At 37.6% G+C, this 24,100-nt stretch overlaps 1 protein-coding gene across 14 annotated transcripts in view; it reads right to left on the minus strand.

The window, feature by feature from the left end:
- The window catches only part of nfasca (neurofascin homolog (chicken) a), a 122,070-nt gene that overhangs the window by 6,973 nt on the left and 90,997 nt on the right, over positions 1-24,100 (minus strand). For 6 of the 14 annotated variants that reach the window (XM_051673210.1, XM_051673209.1, XM_051673206.1 and 3 more), the window contains 10 exons: positions 23,707-23,822; positions 23,390-23,600; positions 23,111-23,230; positions 22,521-22,694; positions 21,069-21,098; positions 16,521-16,802; positions 14,615-14,734; positions 10,508-10,657; positions 7,273-7,401; positions 6,240-6,309 (listed from right to left, as the gene is read on the minus strand). In XM_051673210.1, the coding sequence (XP_051529170.1) occupies positions 6,240-6,309; positions 7,273-7,401; positions 10,508-10,657; positions 14,615-14,734; positions 16,521-16,802; positions 21,069-21,098; positions 22,521-22,694; positions 23,111-23,230; positions 23,390-23,600; positions 23,707-23,822 (1,402 nt within the window). Of the gene's footprint in view, positions 1-3,522; positions 3,535-4,272; positions 6,084-6,239; positions 6,310-7,272; positions 7,402-10,507; positions 10,658-14,614; positions 14,735-16,520; positions 16,803-21,068; positions 21,099-22,520; positions 22,695-23,110; positions 23,231-23,389; positions 23,601-23,706; positions 23,823-24,100 lie in introns of those variants that run through there. The other 8 variants (XM_051673219.1, XM_051673216.1, XM_051673217.1 and 5 more) reach the window with 4 other exon arrangements.

Consider the following 24,100-nt stretch of genomic DNA (forward strand, 5'->3'; position numbering starts at 1 on the left):
GGTATTGTAAACTCAATGAACTGAGAATAAAATCCAACATTTTGCTAGTCCAGTCCTTGCATGCATACTTGTAGTTCAACTGGGTTTCTTCTTAACCAAGAAGAATAATTTCTGTGTTACATGCAAGAAAATATTTGTGCATTTGAGGATGGTTAACTATTATTGAATATACTGCGATTTCCATTGAACAGCATTTCAAGGGTGTTAAACTTGTGAGGAAAAACCTTGATCCCTTTGCAACTCCTGAGGAATTAATAAAACCCTGACATCACAGAATTGGCCTTTTAAAATGAGAACAATCGTGATTATGTTTTTATTGGATGTGCACAAAATAATATTTAGGGGGAATAAAAAGGTCCAGTACTTTACATGTTATTTCAGGTCAAATCAGTTAATATGTGTTCCACTTTACTCTCAGAGATGTTTGGCTTTTTATGGACCTTAATAGAGAGGATGCGTATTGTTTTAAGTGGTACACTTAATGTTTACAGCAGTTACGCTGTAACCTAACAAGCCGAGATGCGATAAAGCAACAAGCGATAAAAGCTCTCTCTCTTCCATTTTAATGTGTTGAAATGTCCATTGGCGCGGAAGAAATCTGCTCAATCGTATATATGGACAATCACTGTTGGAAGCATGCAAACTATATTTCTGAATGCCCAAAGTATATGTATACTGAGTGGATTTATTACACTTTCGTTAAAGGAATATTACAGGTTCAATACAAGTTAAGCTCAATTGACAACATTCGTGGCATAATGTTGATTACCACAAAAAATTATTTCAAGTCGTCCCTCCTTTTCTTCAAAAATCAAGGTTACAGTAAGGCATTAGAATGGAAATGAATGGGTCCAATTTTTGGTGGGTTTAAAGGCAGAAATGTGAAGCTTTTAATTTATAAAAGCACTTAAATGAATTCTTCTGTATTCGTCTTGTATTCTTTGAGCCGTAAAGTTGTTTTTGCAGCAGACTACTGTTCTAGGCGGTTAGTTATTTATCACTGACGTAATATTTGTGGATATTGCTCTTGCGAGAGCAACAGTGTCACACACCTAAAGTGTTTAGCAGGGCTGGGTATTGGCAACCACAATACGATATGCATTGCAATATCATAATTTGATTGTGATTGAAACTGTGTCAAACACTTAAGAGAGACTCAATGTGTCAGCAAGAAAAAAGTATCAATACAATATCATGAGAAAAAGTATTGTGATATATTGATTACAGTATGATTGTGTCAGCACAGTTCTAGTGTTTAGTCGCCAGCTGCAGCAGTTATGGGTCGCCCGTGTGCTTTTAGCAACTGCCCAAACACTATGAATTGAAAAAGTGTAACAAGGACTCCCATTGGAATCTCAAGAGACACTCAAATTGTGGCTCGTTGCGCTGCATCACCTCTGCTTCTGTGTATCGTTGCATGGACATTGTGTGAAAGTTACCGGGATAACAGGGTTTACGGCGTTACGTCATCATTGTAACAAAGTTACTGTATAAACCCTTACAGAAATCTAGAGTTACAATTTTTTTGCCACAATTTTGCAGCTCTCTATTTTCACATGAAAATTAGCTTGTAATTTGCCGCAAATTATTGCCAGAAGTTTGCAGCTCTTCAATGGTAGTGGTGGACCTGCAGAAAACCTTTGGCAACAACGGAAAATTTGCCACTACTGGCAAACACTTCTATGGCAAACCTGTGGCAACAATGAAGAGTTGCCGCAAAGCTAATTTCCATGTTAAAATAATGAGTGGCAAATTTGCCATAGGGGCTTGCAAGAATACTTGATTTGTATAAGGGAAACTTATACACAGAAAAGGTTAGCAAGCAATTTTATCACACTAAAAACATGTTAATATGCATACTGTTTACATCTTGTGGCTATACTTTTGAAACAGGAGAGACAGGTCAAAATTCATTTTTTGTGGTAATCAACATTATGCCACAAATGCTGTTGATTGAGCTTAACTTGTATTGAATCTGAAATATTCCTTTAACCCAGCTACAGCCTAGTCAAAAATGAAAGCATGCAAACTGCTAATGAAATCTGAATTAATATAGAAATATGTAATGATTTGACTGAGTCCACCAGAATCTCCATCACTTTCGGCAGATTTTGAAACACTTACGACAGACGTCACTGCCTTCAGCTCACAGTTATTGTTGTCTGGTGTTTTTTGCTCCTCATTTGCATAAAGTTGACCCCTTTTTCTTTTTTTTTAAAATAGCCAATAGGCTTTGATTACTTCACAGCCATGAACTTGATTTGCTAATTGCTACTCAGATGCAGGTGGTATTTGGGGGAGGGACATTCTCATTCTACAGAGCATTTAATTGGACAAAAATCTGCATAGTGCAAGATGCCATCTATATTTATTTATTTATTTTATTTTATTTTTCCATGAGAGAAAAACTGTAAAGTTTAAATGTGCATATTTGTAAAAAAAAAAAAAAGTAAATTTTGGTCTTTATGAGTACTCTAGCTAGCTAACAAACATACATGGACTAAAAGCCACAAAACTGTAATTTTGATTTCATAGGCTCTTTAATAATCAAGTATGTTCTGATTGGCTATGATTAGCTGTGTTTCCATCCAACAATTTTTCTGCAAATTTTGAAAATGCGTGTAAGAAATCCTGAATGGAAACGCTTGACATGAGAGTAAACTCTCAAAATTCGCATAAAATTGAATGCGCTAGGAGGAGGTGGATTTTCTAGAGTTTCGCATTAGTTAAAATGCGCACTAAAGTGGAAACATCTTATTCGCATGAACGATGATGTGTCATGACCATTTGCGATGGCAATGCACTCGTTGAATGGTATAGGTGTGCGAGAGTTTTACGTGACTGGCTCAACAAAAGCCCCGACCATGGCACACAATTCTTCAAACGTAGTCCTGGTTAGTCAAAAATGCTTCACCCACAGATCGTCAATAAAGTGGGTCCTTACAATCCACCAGAACTGTTTTGAACGCAGGTGTCCCAGGTATGTGGAGGCTGTCGGCGAATGGGAATAGCCATTTGAGCTATTGCACTTATTCTGTGACGTCTGGCAGCATTTAATAATGTACAGTTGCTTAATTACAGCAATGTATCTCTCCCAGAAGCAAAGAGGTTGCTCAGCTGCTCCATGAAAAAAGGCGGTTTCCCTCAAAATAATGCGCATTTACAGTTCACAGGAACATGCGATATTTAGCATTTTCTTTAGTCTAATTTTTAGAAATGTGCTTTAAAAATGCAAAACATTTTGATGGAAACCCAGCTATTGTGTGACCTCGTACAGCATTTTCACTTTTAATATGGACAGACTACTTGTTGCGGCTAACTTGTTGTGCTGTGACTGGTTAAGACCCAGTGCAATATTTACTCACACAACTGCTGGGTTATGTCCAAAAAATGAAGGACCAAGAGTTTAACACCTTTGAAGAGCATGATCACTATTTAGGCAGCAGCTTTAGTCCCTGATCTGTCATCCACAATGTATCCAATGACATGCTCAGGCTCAGATGATGTGCTGAAACCAAATACCTGTTCTCGTTCCTTAACAACCCAGCCGCCAATTTGAAAGAGGAGAGGAAAGAAAGGGGTTCATGAAGATGGAGTTGACCACATCATTCACATGTTACATGGAGAGAGAAGTTAGCGCTAGAGCCACTGTTAAGTGAAGAGGGAGGGCTTAGCATAACTTAGCATTGCTAGCATTAGCACATCTGTGGTGTTTGCTAAAAAGAGTTTGCATTAGGTTTAAAGCACACCACTTAATATCACACAGCTGTTAAACTGATGGAAGACTGTCGTGACATGACGAGTAGTTTTGTTCAAATGCTAGTTGGCAAACTTGTTAAAGCATGTTTTTTATTCAGTGGTTAAGAGGATTAACCGAAAACATAAAACGATGTTTTGATCAAATGTACAGACACGTTGAATGTTAACATAGGCAGTGTTGGAGATGCTTGTTACAAAACAGGCTACTTAAAGTATTTAAAGGGATAGTTCTCCAAAAAGTGAAAATTCTGTCAACATTTACTCACCCTCATGTTGTTTCATACCTGAATGGCTTTCTTTCTTCCGTGAAAGAATGTTAGCAGAATGTTAGCCTCAGTCACCATTCACTTTCATTGCATCTTTTTACTTACAATGAAAGTAAATGGTGCCTAACATCTCCTTTTGTGTTCCACAGAAGAAAGACATTTGTGTTTGAAACAGCATGAGGGTGAGTAAATGATGACAGAACTTTCATTTTTGGGAGAATTATCCCTTTAAACTACAGTCAAGCTACCCTTTTGAAAAAGTAGCAGGCTAGATTTTTGGCAACACTACAAGTTACTAACAAAAAGTAGCTACATTTAAGCTTAAGTAAGCTATATTTTTTTAATTATATAATTGTTAGAAATTTGAGGAATATCTGGTTTTTCACACTACACTGAAACTACTTGGAAAAAGTAGATTTTTATTGGACAAGCAACAGTATTATTCGAACAGCTAAGTTAGAAGTGTCGCTGCTTCTTCAACACTGCGTACAGTAGGTAACATGACACTTATTTGCTTTAGCAAACTAGACCTATCTGTGCACACTTATAATTTAATTTGTCATTTGTAAATGTGATGTGTTTCCTGAAGCTTCCACTTATAATTTTCTTTACTCTGTGACTAGGTTGCAATATTCACACCATCATGAAAGATGTGGGTTATACAACAACTTGGAAGGACGCTCAAAAGACGATCTGTCATATTTGCCAAATGACAGGTTGAAAAACTGCAGAGTTGCACGCTGATTTCTCCCTTACACATCCGATCAGACATAGGATGAGGCTTTATCACACTTTGGGACTTGAAGTGGAGATCTGTCTGGTTTAGAGAGCAGAGGTAGAACTGTACACGGAGGACACATTTACAGTAGCCATGATTGCTTTTCTTGAATCATAAGGCGCACACTGGATATTCTTTAACAGCAAGGCAACCACAGTTTCCTGAGAATCTGATGTTTTGCTTTTTAGCCAACTGCTGGCCAGAGTACTGACAGCTTACTTTGTGCTTGAGGAAAATTACAGCCTCATCTAAAATGTTTTCCTGAAAAGCATTCAGGTTGGTTTATGGAGCTTGTTATTTAGCATTTGTTTTGGTTTACAAGGTTAGTCAACCTGGTCTCACAAAAACACATTACTATACCTACATTTGCAAAATGATTTTTATGTGGCGCATTGTATGAATAATGTCTGTTTCCTGGTGAAATGAACAGAAGAGGCACTGATGATTTTTACATGGCTCGTTGTATGTATAACGTCTGTTTCCTGGGGAAATTAACAGAAGAGGCACTAATGATTTTTACGTGGCTTGTTGTATGTATAACGTATGTTAACTGGGGAAATTAACAGAACAGGCACTAATGATTTTTACGTGGCTCATTGTATGTATAATGGCTGTTTCCTGGTGAAATGAACAGAAGAGGCACTACAACAACAATGACCTTTATTCATTTTCACACAAATCACGAGTAAAATGGACGATTATTTGTTCATTAACACTTACTTTTCTCTCTGTTCCTCACACAATGCTATATTATGACATCTAAGCACTTTTACAACAGCGCATGACTTGTAAGGCGATACATTTTTACATTGGCATTACATAGCCAACTACATTTACAAACTCATTTAGGCACGATCAAGTAGCGTGGTAGCTCAACTTAAGCATACGGATCCAGAATGTGAGCCAAAAGTATCATAGAAGCGCCACAAAATATCGTGGTTGCTTCAGCAACTGCATTTTTCCTCTCACATTTGTTTTGTTATGCTATCTTTTAGGTTTAGGTTAAAGATTTAGGGTAAGGAGGTAGATGTTGTTGATTTAAAACTTGATACAGCATTAAACTTTAAAACCTCATCTGTTTGGGAGAAAATTTCACTCGCTTTTATCGCTACAAAGTGGACGTTTCACCTCGGAACTGCCGCGATCCATGTAATGTCATTCTGCAAATATGTTGCCAAAGTCATGTAATTTTCATGAGATCAGGCTGAGGTTAGTTGTTATTTTTGTTAAGAATGAAAAAGACTCATGTCCCTCTGCAAGGTCAGAGCTATTTTCTGGACCTGTAACAGGTAAAACAAAGGGATTCATCAACAGGTTCATCATCATAGTATTGAGTGTATTTAAACACTTAAAAGCCCTTTCCCTCTCGGTGAACCAGAATAGCTTTTTCCTGTTCATCGCTATAATGGTAGAAGTGATCAATAGTGCAGACTTACTGATAATCAAATGATCCGTCTTGGTCTTTATGGTCAACAGGATCTAATGGGAGGTCTTTCTTTTCTCTCACTGAAGAAAAACAGACAAAACATTATTAGCATAAGTTAATCATCTGCTGCATCAGTGAATCCAATCGTGAAATCCAATCAGTTTGATTTACAAGAACAGTTTATTCGTTTTAGCATCACTTGTTCTCACTGTGAAAAGCAAACTTAAAGGTGATGTGTGAACCTTTTTTGTTGCAATACTTTCTCCTATTCAAGCTTAATATGCAGAGACAACTATAAGTATGCCATTTTTTGATTCCCCCAAAAAGTTTAACACTATCACAATCAGTGATGGTTAAGTTACTAAATAAAGTAATCCACAACAAATTACTAAGTACTTCTCTAAAATTATAATTAGATTACCTTACTGACTGCTTTACTGAAAAAGTAATCACATTATTAATTACTTTACTTTTAAGTTACTTTCTAAAACACTTGTCACAAACATTTTTTGTTTTGTATTTTCTCCTTGTTCATTGTTGTACACCCTTCAGCTGTCACAGAAATGCAAACAGAAGTACATATGAATTCACATTTTAACTGTATTACACATAAATAATATTTTTTAGAAATATCTGTTACCCAAGTAATGTACTAAAAAGTAATTACTTTCAATGAATGTTAGTAACTGTAATCTGATTACGGGAATTTAAAATGTAATGTGTCACACTACATTTTGTGCATAAAGTAATTAGATTACAGTAAATAATTACTTTATAATCTGATTAAACCCAGTACTGTTCACAATGTCTCTGTGGCACTATCAAAACATTGCTCTGTTTGTTAGAGCATCCTGACCAACCTGACACAGGAACATTGACTTAACCAAATGGCCTGAGTTTGGGGTGGAACTATCTGTTTGTCCAACCAGTGGAAGATGGGGACAGTGTACAGGGAAACGTCTTTGAAAACAATCATTATTTTAATTTGGTGACACTATTGCTGCAAAAATGTCACACTTCAGCTTTAACTGCCTGTAGTTTACCTGGGTATTTTCCTCCGCGACTCCTCTTGATGAAGCAGACGATGAGAAGGATAAGAACCAATAGAGCGACGGCACACATCAGCCCAATAAACCAGCCCTGAGTAGCAATGTCCTCCTGCTCTTTGTAAGCTGTTCACAACCAAACACACAACCAAACACACACACACACACACAGAAGGCAAGGAAAAAAGAGAGGTAAATAAAAAGTTTACATTTTGTAACAGAATACCCCTAAACAACAACAGCCGAAACTAATCCCACAGATTATTTTAAATCTAAAGAGCATTTTCTCTTCCTGCATGACTGACTGAATCAGGAGAACAATATCTGAACACACTAACACCAAATGGAGACCCTAATAAATCTCACTGACTTTCAGCAGTATTTTGACAAGCATCCTTTATCAAAAACACATTAGTGGAGAGAACAGTGGATCTGGATTTAAATTACCCATACTTATCCTCTGACAATAACGAGAGCACAGGGCACTCTCTCTGTTAACAGTTATCTGATGAAAAAGGAAACCAGGTAAAGCAAGCAGCTCAGTTTAACCCCACCATCCAATATATTCCAACTGATTTTTTTTTTTTTATAGCTGTATCTCACAAAGCATATGTAGTCCCTCATAATTTTATCATGTCATTTTTGAATGTGCTCTAATTATGTGTGCCTTTTCTCTCCATTTAATAGAAATATGGGGTTAAAAAAAAGTCTCCACTTGAATTCACCTTAAATTGCCTCACAATAATAGCGGATGCACTTCTATGGAAAACTGTCAACTTGGGACCAATCATTGATAGCCTTATACAGTATCATAAAGTTAATGGTTCGGATAATTATGAGCTCAGTGTAAACCTAAGTTGCACTGAAGTTGCAAAAAAAAAAAAAAGAAAAAAAAATACTATTTCTACAAGAAAAAATATTTCCTCTGAATATTGCGACATGATTTAGTTAAAAGGGAGACTCTCAGGGACACTTAGTTGCTTTTTCCTATGAAAAAGGAAATGCCTAGAAATAATACTTATTTACAAATATATAAATAAACTGTCCTGCAACATAGATTTTTAAAACTAACCTGCATCATATAGAAAATAGTCATCCAAAAAGACTTGTGTCAAAGAATTTGAAAATTTCTGTATTCTACAGCAAAATGCCATTTACAAGGACTCTTATCATGTTGAGGATCAATATCGCATTGAGGATGCTGTGAGATTTAATCCTACTTACCACACCTGAGGCACAAAAGCAGGCGTCAGGTGAAGACAGTTGTTGCTAGAAAAATAACTGTTTGCTCACCCTGCTGAAACGACCAGCTTAAACAGGCATGAATTTCCAGGCTGGTCAACCAGCATGGTCTTTCTGGGGAAGCTGGTTGACCAAGGCAGTCTTGCTGGTTAAGCTAGTTAAGAAGCATACTAGCATCCCATGCTGGGGACCAGCATCTAAAACACAACATATGCTGGTGACCAACAATGCTGGTCTTTTCAAAAAGGCATAGATCTGGGTGATGACACAAAACCAATGAAAAGATCCTCAAAGAGAAAGAGATCCTCAAAATACGTTTATCAAGCATCACAATCTCCAAAAACATTTATATTTATTCATTTGGTAGGCACTTTTCTACCAGTTCTACCAGTTACCAGCTAAAGGAACCCATAAATAAACAGAAACATGACAGAATGCCAGGGCAGTCTCATGACGAAGATGTCACCGTAGGGACTTTTTGCCTGTATCATGAAAACGTCCTTGCCATTTAGTTCACAGGCTCAGCAATCTTCAGATTTATGTGTTTGTGCAATATGTTTTATTCTACTTAAAAATATATTAGTTTAGTTACACTACACTATTAAAGTGATATTACGAGTTCACTGGTTCAAATGGTCCTGTAGCGCATTAAAGGGATAGTTCACCCAAAAATGAAAATTCTCTCATCATTGACTCACCCTCATGCCATACCAGATGTGTATGACTTTCTTTCTTCTGCTGAACTCAAACAAAGATTTTAAAAGAATATCTCAGCTCTGTAGGTCCATACAATGCAAGTGAATGTTGGCCAGAACTTTGAAGGACTCCAGTGGTTAAATCCATATCTTCAGAAGCGATATGATAGGCGTGGGTGAGAAACAGATCAATTCTTCAAGTACTTTTTTACTATTTATTCTCCTCCCAGCCCAGTAGGTGGCGATATGAATGAAGAATGCAAATAGCTAAAACCAAAAGAAGAAGAATGTGGATGCGAAAGTGGAGATTTATAGTTAAAAAGAGATTTGTCAACATTGCGAAGAAAGCAGACGCTTTTATATCGTTGGGATGTGATTGGCAGGCCTTGATTAACAAGCTCCTCCCGAACTTACATTTGGAACTTTATTTAGATCCCCTAACCCAACCCTATCCCTAAACCTATCCACTTATCAACAATATAAAACATGTAACAGGCAAGTAAATGTAATTACAATAATTTTAATTACATTACACAATTATATAGATATTTTCGAACACCCAAACCAACCCAACCCCTACGCCTAAACCTAACCTAATCGCAACAATATAAAATATGTAACAAATAGACACAAGTACAGTCAAAATAATAAAAACTGAAAAATCATTCCAAACAACTACTTCTGCATTTAAAGTCTTCTGAAACCATATGATAACTCTGTGTGAGGAACAGAGTGAAACTGAAGGTTTTAATTGCTGAAAATCTTCCTCTCCATCAAAAAACATACATCCAAACATTAGAATGAATGGCACAATCGATCACAAGACATGCGAGAACCAATGGAATTTGACATCACTGATTTCAAAGCTGTCGTAATGCTTCTTGTGGTGGCAAGTTTTTAATATTTAAATGAGTGCGGGTCGGGATCTGACTGTCATGTCGGATGGGATGCTGATCTTCAAATAAAGACCTATGGTGCTTTTCTCATTATTTGAGCCACAGATCGGATAGTCAGAAAACTCCATTTATGTCCCATTGCAATCAAAATAAACATTAAATAATAATGTAGCCTTGGGTAAAGTATTGAAATCCTCTGTAATGAGTTGAATACGGCACCAGAGTGAGATTTAAATAAGGACATTTTGGTGGTGCAGGCAAAAAGTCGATATTATGACGTATCGTTTTAAGAGTGTTCCAAAGTACACTTGAATACACTGTGTTGAAGTTCAGCACTAGGTGGAGGCCACATGTTGAACCTTCTCTTAGTCCTCCCTTGTGTCTTGCCCACCCCCTCACCTCTGCCTGTCTCGAACGTGACATAGTCGCTGCTGATGGAGTGGTGCTCATGGGAATACACCCGCAACCGATACTTGGCCCCGGCCACCAGCCCTGCCAGCTTAATGGGAGGCTGATGGTTTACTTGTACACGTCTCATCGACCCATTACCTTCAAGGGGAGACACAAGAGAGGTGGCCATCACAGAGAAAGAGAGGTCCACTAAGCAACTACGCTGAGCGAAACTAAGCACACGACATTGCCCTCTTCCACAAGATAGTGGGTCATGTTTGTTAAATGAGAAAAATCAGTGCATCCCTCACACTCATTTACAGTTTTATATACAGTTTACAGTTTTATATCCCTCATACACACATTTATGATAGAGGGCAATGTGAAAGTGAATATTTTCAGCTAGGAAGGATCATTCGTAAAGGGATACATCCAAAACTGATCATTTACTAACCCTCATATTGTTCCAAACTCATGTGTCACTTTCTTCAATGGAAAACAAAAGGAAATGTAAGGAAGAATGTTGGTCTCGATTACCATTCACTTTCAGTGCATCTTTTTGTCAGGGTTTTGGATTGATCTGTCTATCTTCCTTGTCTGCTGTGTTTGTGTCTGTGTTTGACAGCTCGCCACACGGCCGGTTTACCTTCTGTTTGACAGCTGTCACGTGGCGGCGCACATGTGTTGCCATTCGGGTAATCAGCGCGTCGGCTCGTTTCTCTGATTGTTGTCACCTGTTTGTTCCTGTATTTATTTGCTTCCTTTCCTTCATTTCTTCACTGGATTCTGTTCCTTTGCTCACTACTCTAGTCAGCTCATGCGTTTTGCTTGTAGTGTTTGTGTTTCATCGCTATTACGGATCCAGTTGGACTATTTCTTTACAGTTTAATTCTGTGTAATTTAATTTCCCTATTACTGGCGGCTAACTCCGTCAACCCTGTGGATCATTTGGAGATTACAAATGTACCCTTCAGTTTTTCTGTGTGTGCCAGCCCAGCGTGTGCAAGATTCCTCTATTCTCAGTCCTCGGGAGGTGGCCGGCTTCAGAACATTCCTCTCCACATCTCACGCTCATTCCTAGCATGCCTAAAGTCTCTGACTGTTCTCCCTGGTTGACGCAGATTAACTTTCAGAAGACAACCATCGAAGCCTTCATCTTATTTATGTTTTTTGTCTTGTTTTCCCCTTCTCTGCATCTACAATAAATAATGGTTATTGCATCTGCTATTGGATTCAGCCTCCCTTCTTCCAGACCTTGTCACTTTTTCCATGCAATGAAAGCGAATGGTGATTGAGGCTAACATCCATTCCCGATGGAATCAGAAAGTCATAAGGGTTTGGAAAAACATGAGGGTGAGTATGTGATGAAACTGAGATAGAATTTCTGAAAATAATATTTTAAGGGATGAGAACATGGCGCTGGGAGCAAATATACTAAAATATCTTTGCTCGGCACACATTAAGGTCTGGCACCAGTGATCAGTGATGCTTGTTAAAAGCTTTAATGTTAAATTGCTGCTTAATATCTCACATTGGATTTGCTATAATGAACACCAGTCTAGAGTGGAGGGAGATGCACCTTGCCTCAATTAACCAGAGACCTCATCTAATCTCTGAGGAAGTTGAAGAGTGGAGATAAAAACCCTGGTGCATTGTCAAAAGGTGGGCATGATGTTCCAAAGAGGTTCCATGATGTTTATAAGTAACCCATAAACATCATGTACCATGCAACTCATGGGTATCTGAATATGCCACATATGAAAACTGTGACCATTTACGCATTCAAGCATACAAGCAGCCATTTCATCTTAAAATATGCATTGCAAAGCATTTTAGTATCTGAGAGTGCCATTCTGAAGGTGAAACTGCATCCTTATGAAGCTGAAGCTGGAAAAAGGCCTTTTTATCCATTTAAGACAATTCATATATATTATCCATATATTGCTACACAATGTAACCTGACTAAATAAATAATTAAAAAGCTTTCAGTGATTTGTTTTTTAGCTTTAGCATAAATTACAGTACTTGCAAGGCAGTACTGTTGATATGAACAATCTGGTTAGGGTTTGAGCTAAACCGCTAACCCCATGTATTAAGCTTCTGCCATTAATTCAGCAAGTTAACTTAATGTACATACTCCATTCAGACTAAGTTTTGTAGATAACTTCAGCATTGGGTGTGCTATTTATTTTGGGATTTTGTAAACTTTCTACTTTTTGAGAAAGTTAAGATTTAATTTGTCCAGTTGTTTTATGTCCAATTAAAGCATCATACTATTTGCATACTGAATTCCTATTGGTCTTCTTTCTTACATCTATTTGGATACTTAATTCTGATTTGCCTTTGCGTTATGTGTTGATTCTCTCACTCAGCCGACAGTGAAGAAGAAGAAAAACAAGTGTCATGACAACAGCAAAGCAGCTCTGATGCAGCATTTCATTTACACAGAGCCAAAGCCTAAAACACAAATGTACCTAAAACTTAAACATTATTCTTTTGCTGCCTTGCAAGCACTGGTATTTCCTTCAGGAAATGCAAATCTAGTTCTAAAGATGTGTTTGTAAATATAAAAATGTTAACTGACAGTTCCTGAAACTTCTTGAATCGCAAATTAATTGTGATTAATATTACTTACTATTAATATTATTTTGTAAATATCAATAATACTTAATATTATTTTATAATATTAGGAGCCTAAAATATAATCATCCCCTTCATAAAATATATCTATTTTCATGTATAAAACCGATTTACACTATAACAGAAAACAAATAATTGTGATATTATAAAGACAACACGATTAAAGTCATGATTTTTGTAGTATTCCTCAGAGAACGTAACAACATAAGAATTGGATTCGGTCATTTTTGTGGATGAAACTCCAGTATAGTATAGTATAGTGTGGTATAAAATTAATGTGTTAAACGTAATAAATTAATCTCTCAAGTTAACGGTAACTTTGAAAGTCCTAAAAATGCATTTTGTAATCATTAAATCTTTTTTTATATGGACACCATAGTGCCCCCTTGCAACCCCAAGTTGGAAACCCCCTGTCATAGGTAGCAAGTACAGGATTCCTTGATATTGGGTATGGAACATTAACCCTATCTTTATCCTTCTCTTTCTGAAACATTTCCACCCAAGAAAGAGAAAGAGAAAAAACAGAAGCCCAATGCAAGGGGTATCATTCAGATTTGCCAGGCTCTTCAGTATATTGGATGGGGCAATCGTGGACAATATGAACTATGAGCCAAGCAGCAGTAGGCAGCCAGACAAAGAGCATTGCTTGAAAGCCAATGGCTGGGGTAAGGGTGGAGCGAGCAATCGCATCTGATAAGATAACTAAAGGACAAAGGAGCAAGCGAGAGCGAGAGAGAGAGAGAGAGAGAGAGAGAGAGAGAGAGAGAGAAAGTGAGAAAGTGTGAGAGAGAGAGACTTTTGTATAGGAAAACACACTGCAGACAAATACAGTTACATGTAAACATTACATATCTTTCCATGCTGTGACCGGCTCACACATGCATGGGCACAACAAAACATTGGTCCAGTGCAAAGAAACAGGCTTTTCGATTTGCATCTACGTATGTACCTGCCTAATAAACTGAGAAAAAAATAACAACTTGGTTGTTTTCTGCCTTAGTTTAAGTCTAAGGGTGTCTCTCCCCCTCATAGACTCTCTCCCTGTTCTAAGCCACCAGTGAGAAATAGAGCTTCCTAAAGGGAACATGCACGATGACACAAAGCAGCAAGCAATATTGCACCTAGACATGATATTAGCATCTATCAGTGAGTAACATGCTGGAGAAATAAGAACTGCTTCAATAAGGTGCTAAAATATGGTAGATTAAAAAATAAATAATATACAAATACTTTGAAAAAAGAACATTACAGAGAATCATAGAAGGGAGATCTCATAAACGTTGAACAATTTCGAAATAGCATTTACAGTACCTCCCTTTCAAATAAACTTAAGCTCCATGTAATGTTCATTATGATGTTCTTTAAATTTGGGCCAAATTAAACACATTATGAGAGGACGATTTGGGTCTCCAGCATGCCCAGTAAAATCTACTCTGTTCCCTTTACAAGCTCTCCGTAGGTGTATCTGGCTCTTACTGTCCAGTGTGAACTCTAGCACAAACTCGCTGCTGTCAACGGAGAAGTTGTGCTTCCAGCTGACGTTAGCATAGTCATTGTTAGCATCCACGGTCAGATTCCAGATCTTTACATTCGGGGCTATGTAGAACAGGTGGGAGAGGAGCACACTGGAATATTTTGTGGTTAGGCTAGGTTACATACAGAATGCTTAAACTTAAAGTCCCCATGAAATCTAAATTTGACTTTAGTGTCTTTTAGTTGATGTTTGTTTGCTTTAAGGATATCTATATGCTAGTATACTCCCAAAGGCCAAAGTATACTTCGGTTGTCCGCGTTGCTGATTGTTCCTCACACAGAATGCGTGATGCAAATTCATCATCAGCACAGTCTTCACGGACTGTCCGCGCACGGCCCAGATTTTCTCCACCCGTGGACAGTCCTCATCTGTGCGCATCATCGGCTCATGGGCCTGCCATTGACTGTACTGAAAGAATATCACAAAGCAGTCGTAGTGTGCATGCTTCGAACACGTTCTTATTCACTCGCGGTCAAAAAAGTATACTTTGAAAGGCAACATGATCGACCAGGCTAAACAAAGTATACTCGGGCCTTAAATCTTGTAAATCTTGCAGATTTACACATTAAAATTTTCTTTCGGGAAAAAAGTTACAAAATGTTTATGACTCATCTTACACTCAGGGGCCTATACAAAGTTTTGTCCAATGAAATGCTTTCTAGAATGCATGTAGCAAATCATGGATCATGGCTGTTATATAAACTACATTCGGAGCCCCTTGTGGACAGGGAGGGAATTTGTTTTCTGAAATATCTTTGCGTTCCCTCACAGCAAGTTTTGTGTTCCCTTGCAATAACTTTTGCGTTCCCTTGCAACTGTTGTGGGTTCCCTCTCAATAGCTTTATTATGAAATTTAACCATGGTTCTACTACAGTACCATAGTTCAACTATGGTATCTGTAGTAAAATCACACTAATCACAAAATTTACCATGGTTTTACTACAGTAACCATATTTTAACCATGATATTTGTTCTAAAACAGTAATAATGCAGGAAAACCTAAAGTATGGTAATAAAAAATCATAATCATTCTGCCAAAAAAACCTGGTTAACACCATGGTAAATTTGTGGTACAAAAAATTGGTTACCACAGTCATGGTTACTGCAGTTTTACAACACTGAAACCATGGTTAATAGTAATAGTTACTGTCGTAAAATGGTGGTTACATTTCATAAGAGATGGATAAAGCTATTGCGAGGGAACCCAAACTTATTGTGAGGAAACGCAAACTAATGCAAGGGAATGCAAAACCTTTGCGAGGGAATGCAAGACTATTTTTAGAAAATAATTTCCTTCCCTGTCTTCTAAGGGGATCTGTAACTAAAGTCTATTTGCTATTTTTTAAAAAAGACCGTTGCCCTTAGATATGTCCCAAATTTCCTGTTTCAATAGAAAATACTTCCAACACAGGAAGAAAACTGCTTGCTAGGCCATTTCATGGGGTCTTTAAAGTAGTTCAATACCACAGCTACAAAATGTTGGCAATATTTGCTCATTTGTTTGATTTTACTTATAAACTTCTAACGTATTTCTTCTAATGTTTGCAGCTTGTAACACGAAACATCTTATAGACTACCCTCATAGTTGAGGGTGCAAAATCATGCATTTAATTTTCTAAAGCAACTAAATATCAGGCTATTTGTAAAGCAGATGTCAATATTAATTCTGAGTAATCTGAGTATTTTGCGTCCGCAAGGGCACAAGGCAAACATCAATCATGCCCCTGTCCTACATGGGCCGCTAATTGAGTCAAACATAAATAAAATATGTAATCTGAACAGACGGACACACTTTGATTTCATCTACGAAGCTGCAGTGTACTAAGCTATTCCAATGCACACAGGTACCCAGCATTTTCCAATCCACTGTTTTATGAGTGACAGGCCGAACAGGAAGAATTGTGGTGGAAGCTGTCGTAGTTGTGGTAGTAGTAGTAGTAGTAGTAGTAGTAGTAGTTGTGGTAGTTGTCGTAGTAGTAGCGGTAGTAGTAGGTTTGGGTGGAGCAGCAGTTGTAGGGGCTGGTGTGGCTGGTTCTGGGGCAAGTATTGTTGGGATTGGGGTGGTGGAGAGGGGAGGGGGAGGGGGAGGAGGAGGGGTTTCGAACATCACTGCATCTGTAAAGTTAACCGCTGAGAGAGGAAGAGAACAGAGAGAAGTTTAGGTGGAGGATCCCAGGGTTAAGTACAAGAGAGACAGAAGAGCTGAGAGATGCGAGAAAAGACAGAATAAGAATGAGTCTGTTCATGGAATTCCCACAATTCCCTTTTTCTAAGTCTTTATATAGTTAAAGAGTGTGGCTGTGTTCGGAATTGAATACTTATGTACTGCTTATTGCTTACTGCACAGTATATACTGTATTCTGCCAACTATTTTTTTTTTTTTCATTTTTTTTTTCATTTTTTTATGTGAAACATAATATTTATAATAAATAAGTTTCATGTCTTATCAAACCAATAGAAGCATTTACATGTCAATGAAGCCATAATTTTTTAATGCTGGTATTGTTTGTTTTGCTGATCCATGAAAATGCTACAACAGCCAGAGAGAATTTTATGAGCATGACCATCAACTAATGTACAGTTCAATACATTAAAAATACTGCAAAGCTGGCATAGAGGGTATTCTATAATTGGCAGTTGAGCACCACCATGGGGAAAAACGGTGTCACTACAGACCAATGTGCTTGCAATGTTATATTCCCATAAATAAAACTGCAAAATTCAAAAGTATTCTCAAATCTCTCTGTTAACATTATGACAAATCTGGAACGATTCAAATAACAAAATAATATCTACTAGGACTTTATATACAATACATTTTCAGAGCTTTTAACTTATACAAAAAGAGAAGATGTGGGGAAATCCATTAGAACACATAGTGGATAGAATTATTACTATTCAAGATGCGTATTTCATAATGAAAAGAAGTCACTATTGTGCATCTTTGCTTACTAAGCTTTTGCCTTGAAAACAATGTTACTTCAGAGTACCAGTAACAAGTTCAAACCCCTAATTCACAATCGCTCAACATGTTTCTCCAAGACAGACATCCAAAACATGAAACGTGAGCAATCAACACTGTGTTGCAAAGGATAAGCCAGCCAGACCATGTGTCAGAGAGCCCTGGAGCGCCATACCAAGACAGGGACATAATGAATGTGCTAGTGGATCTTTAGCTCAGGGGTGTGGTTTCCAGTAGTGGTCGACTGATATATCGCTGAGGCCGATAAATCGGCTGATATTCTGACTTTTTTCATTATCGGCATCGGTCGATACATTTTCCCGTTTGGCCGATATTTTTCTTGAGGGCGCCAAAAATCGCCTGCTTGCATGTGAAGCGACTGAGATATGTAAACGACCAGTTCGTTTTGTTGTTACGTGCCATTGTGTTACTACAATAATAATCAGAGCCGCGGCAGACGCGTTTGAGCTCATAATGTTAAAGTGTTCGCCTGTTTCATTCTCCCTCTCTCTCCTCAACAGTTCCCTGTAACTTTAACTGTCTTGTCTAATAATAAAAGACAAATATCAGTAAAACTAATATAATATATACCATCTGCAAATAAGCATATATCTCATTTAAACAGATGTAATAAACCAACCTCACACAATTCAGCATCCTGTGGAGCGCTCATTTATTTACCTCTAAAGCACGTATTCTATCAGCCTCTCCTCAACAGTTCATCAGCCACCCTGCTCTCTGGATATCGGCATCGGCCATTAAAAAACCCATATCGGTCGACCACTAGTTTCCAGCCAATCAACAAACAGATCAGTGCACTCTTACCTGTTTGTGTCCAACCGAAACGGAATAAAATAAATCTCTGACCAAAGAAGGTGGCACAAGCAGAAGCAGCAGCGTGCTTTGAGAAAGCAATGGTTTGTGACTTGTGGCAAGCTGATTCAAGGTTTATTCTTTTAAAAAGTGAAGTAAAACAGTCATTATCTGCAAAAATGTATTGTAAGTGCCTCACTGTAACCTTGATTTTTGCTTTTTTTTTTTAAAAGAAAGGAGGGACAAGTCATTTTTTGTGGTAATCAACATTATGCCACAAATGCATTTGATTGTGCTTAACTTATATTGAACCCAGCATTAAGACTAGCAAAAAAATAAAATAAAATGCTTCTATTATTTTTTCTCATATTTAACTCTTAATGACTATGCAAGCTATTGCCATGATTCAACAGGCTAATAGTGCAACAGCTATCCTTAACTACAAAATTCTATTGATTCAGTATTCGTGAAAATCTGCCATAAATATTGGCAGCAAAAAAATACTAAAAATAAATATATAATAATAATAAAAGAACATTGAAATTTGCATTTTATCAGCACAAATGCTTGAATGCGTGTGTGTGCTATCTATCTATCTAATCTAGTCTTAATTTAAAAAATACATTTTGATTATTTACTAATAAAAAGCTTAACCAGTGACAATTTAGTATTAACTAAACAAACCGATAAATTGGCTTGGCTTAGTGATAAAATGTAGTAAGCACTGTTCTCTTCACAGCTTGGTATGAAAAGCAATAATCTTATTTTTCTTTAAATCTCAGAGGAGATGCTCATTAAGCAATATGATGGGATGATGAAACCCGTTTTCAGATATCCAAAAAATAGAGTAGGCTTTCTACTGTGTAACAATTTTAATATTCATAATTTAAAAAAATCTCCTGATACTCTTCAGGCTATGTTGGGAAACTAAAAATAAGTTTTGTCCGCTTCTACTTAACGTCTGTATCACGGCACACCCACAAGAGGTCACTGTTTCTCAAACTATAACAGCAAAGTGGTTCAATCTGCTTTCTCAATAGATTTCATTTCAAAATGATGAGAAAAGCATGCTGGGACATGCCAAGCAAGTCATCTGGCAGGAAGTGATGTGAAGGCTAAAGTAGTGAGGTGCCATCAGGGATTATGGGTTAAAAAAAAAAAAAAAAAGGAAAATCCCATCATATTTACCTTAAAGCAGAGCTACACATTACTTTAACCTTATTTGTATAGCTATTAAGGCATAATAAAGGAATTTTACCAGCATCACAGAGAAATAAAACTATAATCATCTACACTGAGAGCAGATTCAGTGACTTCACAAAAAGGCAGTGAGTGTAGCCCATCCCTGAAAGCACACATGGATGAAGGCAGATGGACAAGCAGAAAAACTGAGAGACAGATAGGGACAAACATTAGTAGACAGTGCAGCTCTGCACATTTCATTAGTGTTTTCCATCAGTGGAAATTTTAAGTGTTAAAGGTGAAGTGTGAATCAAGTAAGTCCTTGGTAGGTTATTTTTCTCCAAAAAGTATCAATCAAAAGTTCAAAACATTGCTCTATTTGTTTGAGAATCCCGACCAGCCTGACACAGCAACTGACACAGCAACATTGGTTCGACCAATTCAGTTTGGTGATGCTAGAGCCACAGAAATTCCACACTTCGCCTTTAAGTAAACAAATACATCCTAGTATGGATAAAACTATCTAAGGGTGTGTTCACACTTGTAGTTCGGTTCTCTTGGTCCTCTTGGTCCAGACCAAAAAAGAAAATGATACATTTAGTCCTGGTTCGCTTAGCGTTCACAATGACATTTTTAACACCGAACCTAAAGATACGAAACAAAAGGCATCAGGAAAAAGTCACAACCTGATTGGACAGCTTTTATAACGTATATTTTGCGACGGAACTTGCCGAACATCCAAAACAATACTGGCTGCTGGGCGAAATGCGCTCATTCAATTTATATATGTATATATGGTGGTATTTTTACCAGCTGAGAACAAATGAAGAGCTAATAAAATGTGTAAAGGAGTCAAAACAGCGCCAGGAATTCCTCCATTGCACACACAAGCGAAGATATGCTGCAAGGACCGCTGACAGTGGTTCCAACGCCTGTACCGAATTATAATGGGCAACATAACTCCTATGATGAGAATAACCAAGTATGCTTGAGGTCAGTTTTAGGCAAATTACTTCCTGTTTTTGGTCCATTTAGACGTCTTTGGTCCATGTTGTGTACATATATCAATCGAACCACTCCAGAGATCGTTTGGAAGCGGACCTAGACCCACTATTCAGGTGGTCTCGGTCCGCTTGTTTGGTGCGCACCAAGGTTCGGATGGCAGCGTTCACACTTGTTCAAATGAACCGCACTAACAGAACAATCGCACCAGAGTTCGAACCAAACCTGCCAATTGTGAACACACCCTAAGTAAGGCTGTGGGCTATTGCTGTTTAGCTAGGAAGCTCAGTTGAGACCATGAGTTTTAGTACTGAGCTGCACTGTCGCATACTGGAAAAAGTGTATAGACTGGGAATTTGAGATAGAGAGAAAGATAGACAGAGACTGAAGCAGGGCAAGAGATAGACGAGCAGGCAGGCAGTCCATTCCCCCATTACCTACAACTGTAGAGTCAGTATCTAGGGTGCCTTCAGTCGACACCAGAGGAAAGACAGGTGGAGAAGAGGGGGAGACAGGTGAGAGCAATACGAGAAGAAATCAAGAAGTTAAGAGAGAAACCGACAGAGTTAAAGACACCATAAAGCACAAAATCACAAAGTGTTTCCTACAGACTTCTGTTTTTGCAACATTTTTCTTTTTTAATTTAAAATCAAATGTGTATCTTTAAATTGTCATATGAACAACCAGTCAGCAACTATACTGATTTGATACTATGTTTTTTAAAATTATACTAAGTTTCACAAAACTACACACAAAACCGTTGCTTCATTTAGAGTCAAACATGACTGAAAGTAACAAGATGTGGTTCAGTAAGTGAATCAGATTTTAATTTAATAACCGCTTGTGAGTTCGTTCAGTGATTTGTCAGATTCAAAGGAAAAAAAGTGAGTCTTTTCAAGCGATTCAAAAGAACCAATTCATAGAGTCATTCTTTCATGAATCGGACTACATTAGTCCATTTGGTTTTGCGTGCAGCCAACAAAGACAGTAGTAAGACACCTTGTCTTGGCTTTATTTCACGGTACAGAGTTTTAAAGGGATAGGTCACCCAAAATGAAAATTCGATCCTAATTTACTCACTCTCATGGTGTTCCAAACATGTATGACTGACTTTATTATATGGAACACAAAAGGAGATTTTTTTATGAAAATCTCCCTCTGTTTTTTCAATACAACATGAGTAAATAATGCCTCACTTTAAAGCTTTAAAAAATACCTAAAAGTATAATAAAAGTAGTCTATGTGAATCCTGCATAATATTCCAAGTCTTCTGAAGGCATCCAATGGATTTTAAGTAACTTTTCAGGGAAAATCTTGTCATTCACAGTGACACGTTTTCATGCAAGCTTGAGATGTTTATAGCACAAAACAATGCAAGTTCTCACGTGATGACATAAGCCACTGTGAACAAGCTCCTCTCATAGCACTTCAGAAGACTTGGAATATAATGCATGAGTTGAATAAAATTATACTTTTGGGACCTTTTTTAAGCTTTAAAGTGAGTCACTATCAACTGCCACTGTATTGAAATTATATTGTATGCTCCTTAAACATCTCCTTTTGTGTTCCGCAGAGAAAAAAAGGTAATGGGGATTGGAAACGAAATGAGGGTGAGTAAATTATGACAGAATGTTTGTTTTTGGATGAACTATTCTTTTAACTCTAAAAATATGTTTTCTTTTCCGTGGTGCTGTAGATTCATACCCCTGCAGGAAACACAAAGCATCAGGAAAAAACAGTGTGAATGAGACAGAAAGTATTACAAGGCGAGATTAAGAAGGAAAGAGAACAACAGGGTGGAGTGCAGACAAGAACATCCAACGATTCTGCTCTCAGATTCACTAACAGTTCACACAAACAGTACACAGCACAAGACTTTGTTCACTAACCTTCATTTGCAAAATGTGGCGACTCCACAGCGTACACCTCTCCTGCCCCAACCTGCGTGCGAGCTGCTAGGTAGAACTTGTAGCGTGTGAAACGGTGAGGCACATTCATTATGTACTCCGTCACATTGGGTGGAAAACTCTGGACCTTCCTCTCCCCCGCTTGAGTCCCATTCACTGGAATAGAACAGAATGGAGAAATTTTGTGAAACAATAATAACAGGAATCCTCCACTAATGAAAGGTTTAAGATAGTTAGATCCAATTTAGTTAGTTTGGGGTAATTCCAACCCAGAAAATGAACTTTGTATGTTTACAGTGGCTAAAGCCAAGTATGTATGAATGTCATTGCATTAAATAACAAAATATAAAACCAAGTGGCAGGATGCAAAAAAAAAAAAAAAATGATGTTAGTGCTTTTCTCATAACTTCACTTTTTTATGCCATTTTTCAATTACTTCTGTTAGCCATTTTTCAAATATTAATGAATAATGTCAGTTCCCATCAATTTCACACAGGTTTCCAAGCAGAATAATTACTATTTACAGGCACTGTTTGAGCTTGTGTCTGAAGTTTGGTGTAAGGTGTGCTCACCTGTGTGGTACTGGAGTGTGTATCCAATTAGGATACCATTTGGCTCGAGAGGCTTGTCCCACTTCAGGTGAACCACGTCTGTGTGCCTCTGAATCTTGAAGTACTTTGGAGCCCCTGGCTCTATGAAGAGATTATGAAAGCTATTCATACTCAGTATCATATATTAGATATCTAATCATAGCTAGACATTAAAATATTAGTAATAAAATACACTAAAAGTCACTGAAGCAGGTGAAAACTTTATACGATGTAAAGCACACAGTGTATGGTGACTCCTACCTCCCTCCTTGGTGTAAAACTCCACAGTGTTGCTTTGTGGTCCCTCGTATTCTCTATTAGCCACCACCATGTACATTTTGTATTTGCTATAAGGAAAGAGTTCAGTCAGAATGCCAGATGGATGGTCTGCTGTTGTGAAGAAACCTTTATGCAGCTTTGTCTTGTTCACCCTCTGGCCCTTTATCAGGCTGGCCTCCCGCCAGTAGTACAACTGAAATTGTGATGATAGACATGCTAGTTGGTTCTGTTATCAGATCTGTAAATGTTGTCAATATTGCCTTGTAAAAGCAGAACAAGTAGCAGATGTGGCCAATCACCTTGTACTCCCTAAACTCTCCATTCACAGTGCTGGAGTCCACAGGGGTCCAGTGAACATTTACTTTTGTGCTGTTTATCTTCGACACTCTAAGTGCTGTTGGTGCAGCGGATGGTTCTGAGAATGAAACAAATAGTATCAGTGCAAATAAAAACAGTAAAAATGCTTAACTGATAAAAGTGTGGTTAATGTAAGTGAAAATTTACAATTTCCTGAAAATAAACCCAAAATAAACCTGACAGGGTAATTAGGACCATAAATTAATCAGAGAGGTCTTGAATCACCCTGAAATGGTTTATTTTGCAATAATTGTGGGCTAACTGTATCCTGCCTATAACACACCTACTTCAATAAAAGGGCATGAAATATTGATTTTAGTCAAAATTATGGCTGTC

The sequence above is a fragment of the Myxocyprinus asiaticus genome, chromosome 35 (assembly GCF_019703515.2).
Source record: "Myxocyprinus asiaticus isolate MX2 ecotype Aquarium Trade chromosome 35, UBuf_Myxa_2, whole genome shotgun sequence".
In the NCBI taxonomy this organism is placed as follows: Eukaryota; Metazoa; Chordata; class Actinopteri; order Cypriniformes; family Catostomidae; genus Myxocyprinus; species Myxocyprinus asiaticus.